This window comes from Coenobita brevimanus, chromosome 40, assembly GCF_032717465.1.
Source record: "Coenobita brevimanus isolate Jiangsu-jjx chromosome 40, ASM3271746v2, whole genome shotgun sequence".
Taxonomy (NCBI): domain Eukaryota; kingdom Metazoa; phylum Arthropoda; class Malacostraca; order Decapoda; family Coenobitidae; genus Coenobita; species Coenobita brevimanus.
Window position 1 is genome coordinate 7,108,579 of NC_136993.1, and position 13,189 is coordinate 7,121,767.

Genomic DNA, 13,189 nt, shown 5'->3' on the forward strand with positions numbered 1-13,189 from the left:
ACCTTGAAAGGTATGTCAGGGTCACTGAAACTCGTTATTTCGAATAACCCCTGAAGCAGTGATTAAACTGCCTCCAAAAAGTATTTGTGCTGATCCAAGACCATAACGTCTAGTGCTAAGTGCCTCATTTTTCTTTTTTTTTTTTCGTGTATGGAAAAGGAGCTCAAAATTGGGATGTCTGAAATGTTATAACCTCTTTTTTTTTTTTTTTTTTTTTTTCATACAAATGTTTGGAAAATAATTTTATCACGGGATTTCTTTCCATTTTCGTGTATGTGTAATAGTTTTGGAGTAATTTGAGGTTGAATGTTCGTGACTTTCGGACCTGTGACCTTGGAAAGTAGGTCAAGGTCACGGAAACTGGGTCAGAGTAATAGGGTCAAGGTGATGTACATCCTCAATAAGTAAGATGAAAATCAGGGAAGAAAAGTAAAGGAATAATAATAACAACAAGAAGTGGCACCAAGGCACAGCAAACCCGTCCCTGGGAGTCATTTTAGTGCTGACATAATTATAAACAACAGGATATCTAGTCAAAGATGTCACATATCAAATTTGGAGTAAATCGGGTGAAAATTGACAAATTAATGCCCATTTGAAATTATAGGCCCGACCCACCTGACACTGATTCCCCTACTGCTATCTGAGGGGTGATCCCCTGATGTAATGAGGCATGCTATAGGATGCAAATTTGAAAGATGCACCTTTAGGTTTTGGTTTCATGTCGATATGACGAATTCGAAATGAGTTATGGCAAAAAAAAAAAAAAAGATTTTATAAAACATTTTTGGGGGCCTACAGCTTAGGCCTTGACCCAATTTAGCCAAAAATTTAATTAGATGCTCCGAAGGTCATAGCCCATCCTTCCTGTAATTTTAGTCAAAACTGCACCAGTAGTTTTTGCGTAAAGCTATTAACAGACGGACGAACAAACAAACAAACAAACCGAGTGAAAGCAATACCCGTCCCCGAGCTCCTCTGGGGCGGGGATGGGTAATAAAATCAATGACGGAAGCAAAGATCTCCACTCATTTTAATGAGTGGAGATGATTTATAGCACATTTATTATCTTAAATAGTAAACAATCCGTTTCTCTGTGTTACTCATGGAGCCTCGCTAATATTATGGAGGCTTCCATCTGTAGAAACTGTCATCTCCAGCTTCGCTCGACACCGTAGCGAAGGGGTTAAAGAAGTGACTCACGGCATTTCAAAGAAGTACCCACTTAGTTGAAGAAAAAAATGGGATATGATGATGATCATGATGATGTGCCTAAAACAGTGACGATCACGTCACAAAAGGACCCATTAGGCTGAAGTAAACTTAGATGATGATGATGGTGATGATGATGATGATGATGGTTCACTTCTAGGTTTCACAAGGAATGATGCTGACGACGAAGGTATACTTAAACACGTGACTCACGGGCTAGTCAGAGAAGGGGTGGCTATAATGATAGTGAATGTGATGATGATGATGGGTCCAAACCAGTTACTTACAGCCAGGTCAGAGAAAGAACCATCGGACTGGAGGTGGCTGAGCAGAGAGTCAAGGCTCTGGTGACTGGAGCTGCTCATGGCTGCCTCATGCATGCGACTCATTATAACATCGTAGTCGCCTTCACGCACACCCTCCACCGCACCCTGGCCCACACCGCTCCACACCTGTTTTAGGGAGATATTTTAATTTTCAGTAATTTGAATTTGTGTCCTATGGACTTGAATACTTGTTGCTAGAAATCCATTACTCTGTTCAATTTCGTTTAGTTAGGAGGGGAAACAAATATCGTACATCAGTTAGCAAATCCAGTGTGCAACTGAAATGATTGGCTGATTGATCAAAATATTATTGTAACTGCCAGGATCGTATGCCGCCTAACACCAATAATAAATAAAGAAAACAAAATGAAGAGAAAATCCATCCATCCATCGTTCAATCCTATGTCGCCCCATGAGGAGCGCAGGAGCCCGGGGCTGTGTAAGTTGGTCCTGACATTTAAGATAAGAGTGACCAGCCTCACTCATCCCTGAGTGGCATCATGAGAGCAATAAACCCCAACCACCCCTTACATATAAACCTGGACAGGCTCAATCCGATTGGAGCACCTTAATTACCCATTAAATCACCAGGCGGCATAATTTGGTTATATGGTTACCACCCAGCTCAGTAAATGATATCCTGGTGTACAGCAAATCATTTGGCTTGTCACTCAGTGTAGAGTCGCCCATAGGCAGAATGAAGGAAATAAAGCCAGAACCGCAGTGCAGTAAGAAAGATAAAATAATTATAGATATAAATACGGCCTATTCCTGGATGAGTCAGAGGTAGATTCTTGGGCAGATCAAACTGTTGGGAGGCGTTTGTTTTCCCCGAGATCCTCTCCACCTATCAGTTCGGTATTAATGGGGAAGTGGATATAAATTTATTATTGCGCATCGTATTATAGAGATTAAAAAGAAAAAGTTTAAATCTAAACCTTCTCAAGGTAAACCAATATTCGACCCAACCTACAAGAAGCAACTCTCCATAAACACAGGCATGACGCAGATGATGAAATGTACAAGTGTGACAGTGAACATCCAACCAGATGGCTAGTTTCCTGACCTTCCTGCTTCTCCAGTAGTAGTTCCCTGAGACTCCTACCCTATCCTGGTCCCACTAACCTAACTGTCTTCATATGTCTAAGCAACCAGTTCTCTGGACGGACCCTCCGCCTTGTTTATCTGCAGTGACTTCTCTCCGGCATTTGTCAAAGAAGTGTTGCTTGCACCTCAGCAGTACTTTTCATTTCATGCCAGCATCTATTTACTTTCATGTAATCCATTGCGAAAGCCATTTCAAGGTCCCACAGACGACAATGGACACTCGACACCATAGGTAGCTCCTAAGGCAGTGATTCCCAACCAGAGTTCCGCGGACCACCATAAAGGGTTCCTCAAGATATCATTAATTAAATAAAAAAATTTAAATAAACTTTTTAAATATTTTTTCTTTATATATATATATATATATATATATATATATATATATATATATATATATATATATATATATATATATATATATATATATATATATATATATATATACACAGTCGGAAGGACACAAGAGTGAGAGCAGTTGAAATGAGTTATTTAAGAGGAGCTTGTGGAGTCACATGGAGAGACAGGATGAGAAATGAAGATATAAAAGGAGCGTTGTGGTGTGGATGTGGATGTGATAGGAAGAGTTAGGAGAAATACATTGAGGTGATTTGGCCATGTGCAGAGGATGGAGGGTGAAAGACTCATGAAGAGAGTGTATGTGAGTGAGGTGGAGGAGGGGAGAGGAAGGGGGAGGCCGAGGATGAGATGGAGGGATGGGGTGGAGAGGTATATGAGAGAGGGGGGTGTGAGTTGGGAGCAGGGCAGTGAAATGGCGAGGGACAGGGCGACATGGAGGCTATTTGTTTGTGGCCACCCCGAACGAGATTGAGGCGTCAGGCAATATATATATATATATATATATATATATATATATATATATATATATATATACATACATATATATATATATATATATATATTTTTTATTCTTATGCGAGGAAGAAGGAACCAAAGGCCATGAGCCAGCAGTAACAGTTCCCTCCAAGAGAGAAACAAAATACAATAGAGAGCCAAATTCAAGATCCGATCATTTTGAGATGCCTGGACACACTGCGTTTGAAAGACTGGAGATCATAGGCAGCAGGAAATACAGATAGAGGGAGACAGTTCCAGAGCTGACCTGTTGCATAAATGAAAGACTGGGAGTAACGGTTAACTCTTGCATTAGAGAGTTGGACAGAAAAGGGATGAGAGTTTGCTGCCAGACGGGTGCTACGCGCCCGTCGTAGAGGTGGAGGAATGCAAGCAGACAGTTCAGAGGAGCAGTGACCATTAAAGTAGCGATAGAAAAGAGATAAAGATGCAACAGTGCGGCGAAGAGACAGAGGTTGAAGGGAGTCAGTAAGAGGAGGAGAGTTAATGAGACGAAAAGCCTTTGACTCCACCCTATTGAGAAGAGCTGTATGTGGGGACCCTCCCCACACATGAGAGTTGTACTCCACACACGGGCGGATAAAACCCCTGTATAGAGTCAACAATTGTGCAGGGGTAAAGAAAGAGCAGAGTCGGCTTAGCACACCCAATCTCTTGGAAGCAGATTTTACAAAAGATGTAATATGATCTTTCCAAGATAAGTCCCGAGTAAATGAAACCCCAAGCATGTTCAAGGATGATGCAGGATTAAGCTGAATATTATTAAACATTAATGGGTATACCTGTGGAAGATTTTGTCGGGTAGATAGGTGTAAACTGAGTCTTAGATGCATTAAAGACAACCATATTATTTTTACCCCAGTCAGAGATACGAGCCAAGTCAGACATTAGGTGTGCCATAGCCTCATCCCTTGTTTCTTGAAGTAACTGTTGAGATGGGCGTTGCGGGAACCGAATGGAAAGGTGAAGGGTGGAGTCATCAGCATATGAGTGGATAGGGTTAGATGTACAGCTCAGAAGATCATTGATGAATAAAAGGAAGAGAGTTGGTGGTAGGACAGAGCCCTGAGGAACACCACTGTTCATAGATCTAGGAGAAGAACGATGGCCATCTACAACAGCGGCTATAGAACGACCAGAAAGGAAGCTAGCGATGAAGGCACAGATAGAAGGATAGAAACCGTAGGAGGGCAGTTTGGAAATTAAAGATTTATGCCAGACTCGATCGAAAGCCTTTGAGATGTCAAGTGCAATGGCAAAGCTTTCGCCAAATTCCCGAAAGGCGGATGACCAGGAGTCTGAAAGGTAGGTGAGAAGATCGCCAGAGGAGCGTCCCTGACGGAACCCATACTGACGATCGGAAAGAAGGTTGTGATAGGAAAGATGCCTTAAAATTTTTCTATTAAGAATTGACTCGAAAACTTTTGAAATACAGGACGTTAAAGCAATTGGACGATAGTTGGAGGGTTGGGAGTGGTCACCCTTCTTTGGGACTGGCTGAATGAGAGCAAACTTCCAGCAAGAAGGACAGGTACAGGTTGACAGACAAAGGCGAAAGAGTTTGCCTAGGCAGGGTGTAAGCACAGAAGCACAGTTCTTGAGAAAAACAGGAGGGACCCCATCAGGCCCATATGCCTTGTTAGTACTGAGGCCAGTGATGGCAGAAAATACATCAACTGAAGAAATTTTAATATCAGCCATGAGGAAGTCAGAGGGGAGAAGTGATGGAGGAACAGCACCGGAATCGTCTAAGGTGGAATTGGAGGAGAAAGTCTGTGCGAAGAGATCTGCTTTATCAGTAGAAGAAATAGCTACAGAACCATCAGAGTAGAAAAGAGGAGGGAAGGATGATGAGGTAAAGTTGTTAGAAAGATTTTTGGCAAGGTGCCAGAAGGAGCGGGAAGAATTCGAGTTGGAGAGTTGAGAGCATTTAGTATGGATGAAATGATTTTAAGTAGAGCGAAGAACAGACTTAGCACAATTCCGGGCAGAAACGTAAAGATGATGTGATTCAGGGGTGGGTTGGCTCCGGTACCTTTTGTAGGCCCTCTCCTTGTTGTGGACAGCATTAGAACAAGCGTGATTAAACCAAGGCTTTCTTGCGTTAGTCAAAGGATATGAGAAAGGAATGTATGCTTCCATGCCCGAGAGAATAACCTCCGTAATGCGCAAGGCACACTCTGATGGCTCACGGCCATGGAAGCAATAATCATTCCAGGGAAAATCAAAGAAGTACTGCCTGAGGGCCTCCCAGTTCGCGGCTCCAAAATGCCACAGACGACTATTCCCTGGAGGGTCCACAGGCCGTACTGGAGTGATAGGACAGGTTAAGGTAATAAGGTTGTGATCGGAGGAGCCCAACGGAGAGAAAAGATTAACAGAGTAAGCAGAAGGATTAGTAGTGAGGAAGAGGTCAAGTATGTTGGAGCTCTCTCCAAGGCAGTCAGGGATACGGGTAGGGTGCTGTACAAGCTACTCTAGGTCATTAAGGATAGAAAAGATGTAGGCTTGTTCACCAGGTGGATCCGTGAAAGGAGAGGAGAGCCAAAGGTGGTGGTGAACATTGAAATCTCCAAGAATGGAGATTTCAGAGAAAGGAGAAATGGACAGAATGTGTTCCATCGTAGAAGTAAGATAGTCGAAGAATTTTTGATAGTCAGTAGAATTAGGGAATAAGTAAACAGTACAGATATATTTAGTCAAAGAATGACAGGAAAGCCGAAACCAGAGTGTGGAGAATTCAGAAGAATCAAGTTCAGGGACACGAGAGCAAGATAAGTCGTTGCGTATGTATACACAACAGCCACCTTTGGCTTTGAAATGAGTATAGAGAAAGTAGGAGGATACAGAAAAGGGTTTGCTGTCGGTTGTCTCAGACAGCTGAGTCTCTGTCAGAAAAAGAAGGTGAGGTTTAGAGGATGAGAGGTGGTGCTCAACAGAGCGAAAGTTAGATGAAAGGCCGCGAATGTTGCAGAAATGAAGAAGAAGAGAGTCAGACAGTGGTTCCAGGCACCTCGAGTCGTCACCGGGAGAGGGGCAGATGGTGGGGGCATTTATGGTCCCCCCCCCCTGGGGACTCCGAGGCTTGATTAAAGGACGCCATTTTTGTTGAATTTTGTATAGGAAGTGTAGTGTGTACTGTGCATGTAGTTTGGTGAAGATATATATATATATATATATATATATATATATATATATATATATATATATATATATATCAAATAGTCAAGTCATTTCTTGGATCATTTATGGCCCCATGTTTTATATCAGCATTATCATTCAACATGTGGTTGCAAATGCATCTCACAAGGTTTTGGTATAAAACTGCTACAAAAATATGCAAACTTACACAATTCAAATGTGTACTGCTTTGGGTATGCAACTTATTACTAATGAGACGACCATCTTCATCGTCATCTTGAATTTGCAATATGCACAAGGGTGACAAGACAGCGCCCTACAGATTTTTAATCTAAACATTATGGCTTTCAAATGACACCAAGATCAAAACAATTGACAACATTTTGAAGTCCCATCCCAGTATCTCCTGAATTGTATAGATGAGTGGGAATGTATGTACTGTACGTGGGTGCTAGAGGGGTGAAACTAGGTCTGATGGGAAATATATCTCTGAGTATTATAGGTTCACATGTGAAATAGGGTTACGTAGAAGAATCGATCCCTAAGGACACTTTGTCATAGAACCTCTTTTAGAAACATATGGTTCATTAGATAAGATTGGGCACATGACTAAAATATATCTGTGAGGAAAAATAGATTCCTTTGGAAATTCGGTAGTTCCCCGTGGTGAGAAACCAGATCCTTGATGGAATGTAAGTTCGTCGGAAAAAATAAACCTTAAGAGCAATGTACGAGTAGGTACATGAAAACAAGTCCTGGGGAAACCTAAGTCCATGGCGGAAAATTGGTCCATGATGGGCAATGAATTACATACATCCATGGGAAACAATAGGTCCATGGAGGAATCTGGAGTTTCCCCCACGTGGAGAATACAGGCTAATGAGGGAAAAGAAAAAGGTCTCTGGGTATAATAGGTGTAAAGGGAAAACATATCCGCAAGTCGGATAATGTCATAGGTAAAATAGGTGTAAAACTGCTCTCCTTGAACAATAGATTTGCAATGGGTGATAGATCAACCCAGAAAAGTAAGTCGATGAGAAAAAGAACTCCATAAGGACAACACCTCAATGCAGAAAGTGTCCATGAAGGGAAAATGGTCCACTGTAATAACAGCATCAAAACAAAATAGATAAATGAAGGAATATACTTTATGGGGAAAAATCGGGGTTCTTGGTGGAAAATAGGTGGATGAGGGATTAACCGTTCATTGGTGTCGCAAGAGACGGGCCTATGCTCTAGTTTACCATTAAGATGAGGAAGTAGGAGCATCCCCGATACCCGGTATGTTTGCTCTTGATTCGAATCATGCTGCGATGTGCGTGTGTGTTTCCCTCGATCCCACCGATGATAGAGTGATGAAAAGCGAGAGTGAGGGTTGAAGGTTACTCTGGGAAACCACAGGTGTTGTGATGAAACGTGTTTAGGTATCAGCTGAGAGGAAAAAAAAAGTATTTTTAAGCACACATTAAGTAACCCTCACACACACACACACACACACACACACAGACGTTCATATCTATCTACCTGTCTTTATACGTATATATATATATATATATATATATATATATATATATATATATATATATATATATATATATATATATATATATACAGTATATATATATATATATATATATATATATATATATATATATATATATATATATATATATATATATATATATATATACAGTATATATATATATATATATATATATATATATATATATATATATATATATATATATATATATATATATATATATGTGTGTGTGTGTGTGTGTGTGTGTGTGTGTGTGTGTGTGTGTAAAACAAAAATGGAGGAGGGCAGGTCATGCAGGACGAATAACGGATAACCAATGGAGCAAGAGGTTGACTGACTGGACTCCAAGAGATTGTAAGCGTTGCAGAAAAAGGCCAGGTAGAAGTTGGGGAGATTAGATAGAGAAGTTTGCAGGCAATACAGACACACATTGGCTCAGTCAATGAATCTGTGAAGATTGGGGGAGGCCTTTGTCCAGAAACTGACGTGCAGTGGTTGATGATGTTAATAATGTTATCTATATCTATATCTATCAATCTATCTATTTATCTATCTGTTTATCTATCTATCGATAGAAAATAGACAGATGGATTAATAGATGGACAGATAGATAGGTAAATAGATAGATAGTCAGACAGACTGATAGATAGACAGATATATGAAGACAGAAAGACTATAATCATTTTACTCTAGCCTGGTCTTAAACTGATTTTTTAAAATTGCTGTGAAAGCATAGATCAATACAACAGCATGATGCTGATCACAAAGACTAACCGTGCAAAGGATAGAGCCTCAAGCCATGTTGTGTAGATCAGATATAAATATGTTTTTATATGTTCTCTCTCTCTCTCTCTCTCTCTCTCTCTCTCTCTCTCTCTCTCTCTCTCTCTCTCTCTCTCTCTCTCTCTCTCTCTCTCTCTTCCCCTGCTCATACCTAAAAATATGTTTCATCACAACACCTGTAGTTTCCCATAGCAACCTTCAAACCTCACTCTGGCTTCCCATCACTCGGTCATCGGTTGGATAGAAATGATTACACACGCACATAGCAACAAGATCCCACTGTTTTCAAAGGGGATCGTTTTCCTTCAACACTTATTTCATTCAGTCAAACACCCATTTACCCAAGTTTAATTTCTCTTACTCTCAACTCAGTTCAGCCATGTCCATAAATCAGAATATTTAAGATCAGCGAATGGGGACAAAATAACCTTGTCTCATTTAATGCTACTAAAACCAAATATATACAATTTTCATATAGACAGATATTGCCAGATTCGTTTATTACCTTCAGTGCTACAGATATTACCATCTCCAAAAATTGAAATTCCCTGTGTTTCACTTAACAATGCCCTCAGCTGGACCTCTCATATCAGATCACTTGCAAAAACCGCCACAGAGAAACGTGGATTATTGTACAGTGTCCGTAACTTCTTCACTGACATGCAGTTAGCTCTAATATATAAGAGTCACGTGCACTCTCAGCTTGAATATTGCTCAGCCTTGTGGAATGGATGAGGAGGGATTGCACTAAAACAACTAGATATAATTCAGAACAAAGCTGTTGGAATTATTATTAACCCTGCTATTAAAAAATATACCACCTCCCCTAGAAGTAAGAAGGAATGAACATTATTTTACAGATACCTTAATGGCAAATGCTCAAACGAAGTTGAGTCCATTGTACCACCTCTCGATGCCTTTCCTCATGCGACACGGGCAACTGGTAGCTCTCATGACTGCAGTGTCACACAGCCATATTGCAGAACTTCTGCCTATCAGAATTTTTTTATTCCCCTAACTGCATCTCTCTAGAACCCGATTCTCCGGAGCTGTTTCCTCCCAAACTTCAACATATAGCTGTTCAAGTCCAACTTTTACATATTTTATGAACAGAGGATGCAAGTAATCTGGTGTATGGAATTTTTTTTTTTTTTTCAAGGAGAATGAAAGTAATGCAAGTATAAGTGGCTGGGGAATGGCAGGGAGAAGAAGGGATGTGAGACGAGAGGAAGAAATCAGTAGGATGGAAGTTGTGGAAGCAATGAAGAAAGTTAAAATGGGGAAGGCCCCAGGCATTGATGGACTGCGTAGTGAAATGCTAAGGCATGGGGGAGAGATAGTAGTAGAATGGATGTGGATGATGTGCAGATTGGCATGGGAGGAAGATAGAGTCTCGCAGGATTGGAAGTCAAGTATTATTATTCCCCTGTACAAAGGAAAAGGGGAAAAAAAGTGTATGGTAATCACAGGGGCATTAGTCTTCTTAGTGTAATAGGTAAAATATATTGTAGGATACTTACCCAGAGTACTGGGGAAAGAACAGGGGAATTAGTTGGAGAAGAACAGGGAGGTTTTAGGAAGGGAAGAGGTTGTGTAGATCAGATATTCATTCTTAGATCTTTAGTGGAAATGTTTCTAGAGAAAGGAAAGAAGTTGTATGCGGCTTTCATGGATTTGGAGAAAGCATATGACAAGTTGGATAGATAAGGATTGTGGAAAATATTAAGAATATATGGAGTAGATGGGAAGTTGCAGAAGGCCGTGAAGAGTATGTATGAGGGTGCTAAGGCTGCAGTGTGTGTGGAAAGTGAACTGAGTGAAATTTTCTATTTGAAAGATGGACTGAAACAAGGATGTGTCATGTCTCCATGGTTGTTCATGGGGTTATAAAAGAGATACAAGGTAGGACAGTGGATGTTTGAGCGGCACTAGTGAGAGAGGGCAGTGTTTCGAAACTCCTTGTACTGTTGTTTGCAGATAATATTGTGTTGTTGAGTGAAGACGAAGGGAAGCTGCAAGGCTTTGTGGATGAGTTTGGGAGAGTCTGTAAGAAACGGAATCTAAAGGTAAATGTAGAGAAGAGTAAAGTTATGGTCTTCGAGAGAAGTGAAGTCAGTGAATGTACAGTGAGGCTGGATAAGGAGGATATGGAAAATGTGACTGCGTTTAAGTACTTGGGTAGTGTGATGAGTAAGGATGGAAGTTTAGAGGGTGAAGTGCTGTTTCCATGTTTTCTCTGAATGCATAGGAAGGAACTGCACATCCACTTTATTTCTGTTATGACGCCAACCGGATAACAAAAAATCTATAGAACAATTAGACTGATTGCAACGACGCTTCATACGTAGTGCAAACTGATATGCAGATAACAAAATAACACTTCAATGAAAAGCAGGGAGAAGGAGAGTCATCTGTTAACCACATTTGCAGGACAGGGGCACAAGGATTTGTTAAGTGTTAGATCTATATCTTGTGATCCATCTCGTTCTCAGCTGCGCGGCTTGAGGGATAGTTTGTTGTTACATTGCTTTCCCGGAGCAGTAATCTAACCATAACTTATCGCACAGCGTTAATCTAGTCTTTTTGTGCCCAGACTGCAGCAGCAGCAACAGCTTTTCCAACTCCTCCTCTAGGTTTTCGTACTCCCGTTCCCTTAAAGAGCCACCAGACTTTGCCTACACTTCTTCTCACCCAGGCCACTGGGGGTCGTCTGCCTGCAGTGATTTCCTTGACATCTGACAAAAAATTCTTATAGACTTCCTGAATCCTCTCTTCCTTCGTCACAATACTGCATTTCTGTCTATTGCCACAGTGCTGCATTTTTGTGTCTTGCACCTCCATTTCAACAGTCATTATATCTATAAATCTTATGCTTGCATGCCTCACCTACACAGAACCAAATAAGATACTCTACACACTCACACATTTTTGTTCTGCTACTAACAGATGTCACATATCAAATTTGGAGTAATTCGGATGAAAACCTACGATTTTATGCCCATTTGACATTTTTAGGCCCAGCCCACCTGACATTGACCCCCCTACTGCTAACTGGGTGGTGACCCCCTCATGTAATGGAACACGTTATGGGATGCAGATTTGAAAGATGCACCTTTAGGTTCTGGTTTCATTTCAATATGGCGAATGTGAAGGAGTTATGGCGGAAAAATTTTGTTTTACTCATTATTTTGTATACATTATTTGGGCCTACAGCCTAGGCCTTGGCCCAATTTGGCCCCAAATTTAATCAGGTGATCAGAAGATCATTGTCCGTCATCCTTATAATTTTAGTCAAAGTCACACCAATACTTTTCGCGTAAAGTTGTTAACAGACAGATAGACAGACAGACAAACAAACAGACAAACCGAGTGAAAACAATACCCACCCCCAAGCCCCTCCAGGGCGGGGACGGGTAACAAGTTCTCTCAGTCATTAATGAATACATACAAATCTTAACAATTTTGGAGTTACAATACCCATCCTCTCTGTCATCATGACCTCTAGCTTAAAACGAGATGTGACCACGTACAATATATATATATATATATATATATATATATATATATATATATATATATATATATATATATATATATATATATTTTGTGTATGTCTGTGTGAGATTTGTGTGTTGTATATATGTACACACACACACATATATATATATATATATATATATATATATATACAGTACATATAAATATATGAGCGTAATTTTTTTTTATGCCTTGGAAGGGACGATTTGCAACAGCTTGATACTTTCTTATATGATGAGATGAACAAATATAAATTCTCTCTCTCTCTCTCTCTCTCTCTCTCTCTCTCTCTCTCTCTGTCCAGTTTTACCACGAAGATGAGGAGCCAGCAGCATGTCAGAGATCCACAAGGCTTGCCCATCACTCGGTTCATCACGGCGTGAATGTGTGTTGACTTTAGTCCCGCCGAACACAGAATGAAAAGGTTACTGGAATGCTTCTGAAGTAACATGTGCTATGAGGAACCAAGTGTAGAGTGTAAAGTGATCATGTTATTAACTGAGTACACACACACACACACACACACACACACACACACACACACACACACACACACACACACACACACACACACACACACACACACACACACACACACACACATTCCACGAGTGTGAATTATACAGTCGCAAGTGTGCGCTAATAACATAGACTACTCGATCATCTT

General features: G+C 40.5%; 1 protein-coding gene across 1 annotated transcript in view; it reads right to left on the minus strand.

The window, feature by feature from the left end:
• LOC145397269 (chondroitinase-AC-like) overlaps positions 1–12,895 on the minus strand; it is a 147,750-nt gene extending 134,855 nt beyond the window's left edge. The window contains exons 1-3 of the mRNA XM_080270467.1: positions 12,833–12,895; positions 11,677–11,871; positions 1,500–1,664 (exon numbers count right to left, since the gene is read on the minus strand). Of these exons, the coding sequence (XP_080126593.1) occupies positions 1,500–1,664; positions 11,677–11,871; positions 12,833–12,895 (423 nt within the window). The remainder of the gene's footprint in view (positions 1–1,499; positions 1,665–11,676; positions 11,872–12,832) is intronic.
• Between the last annotated feature and the right edge of the window lie 294 nt (positions 12,896–13,189).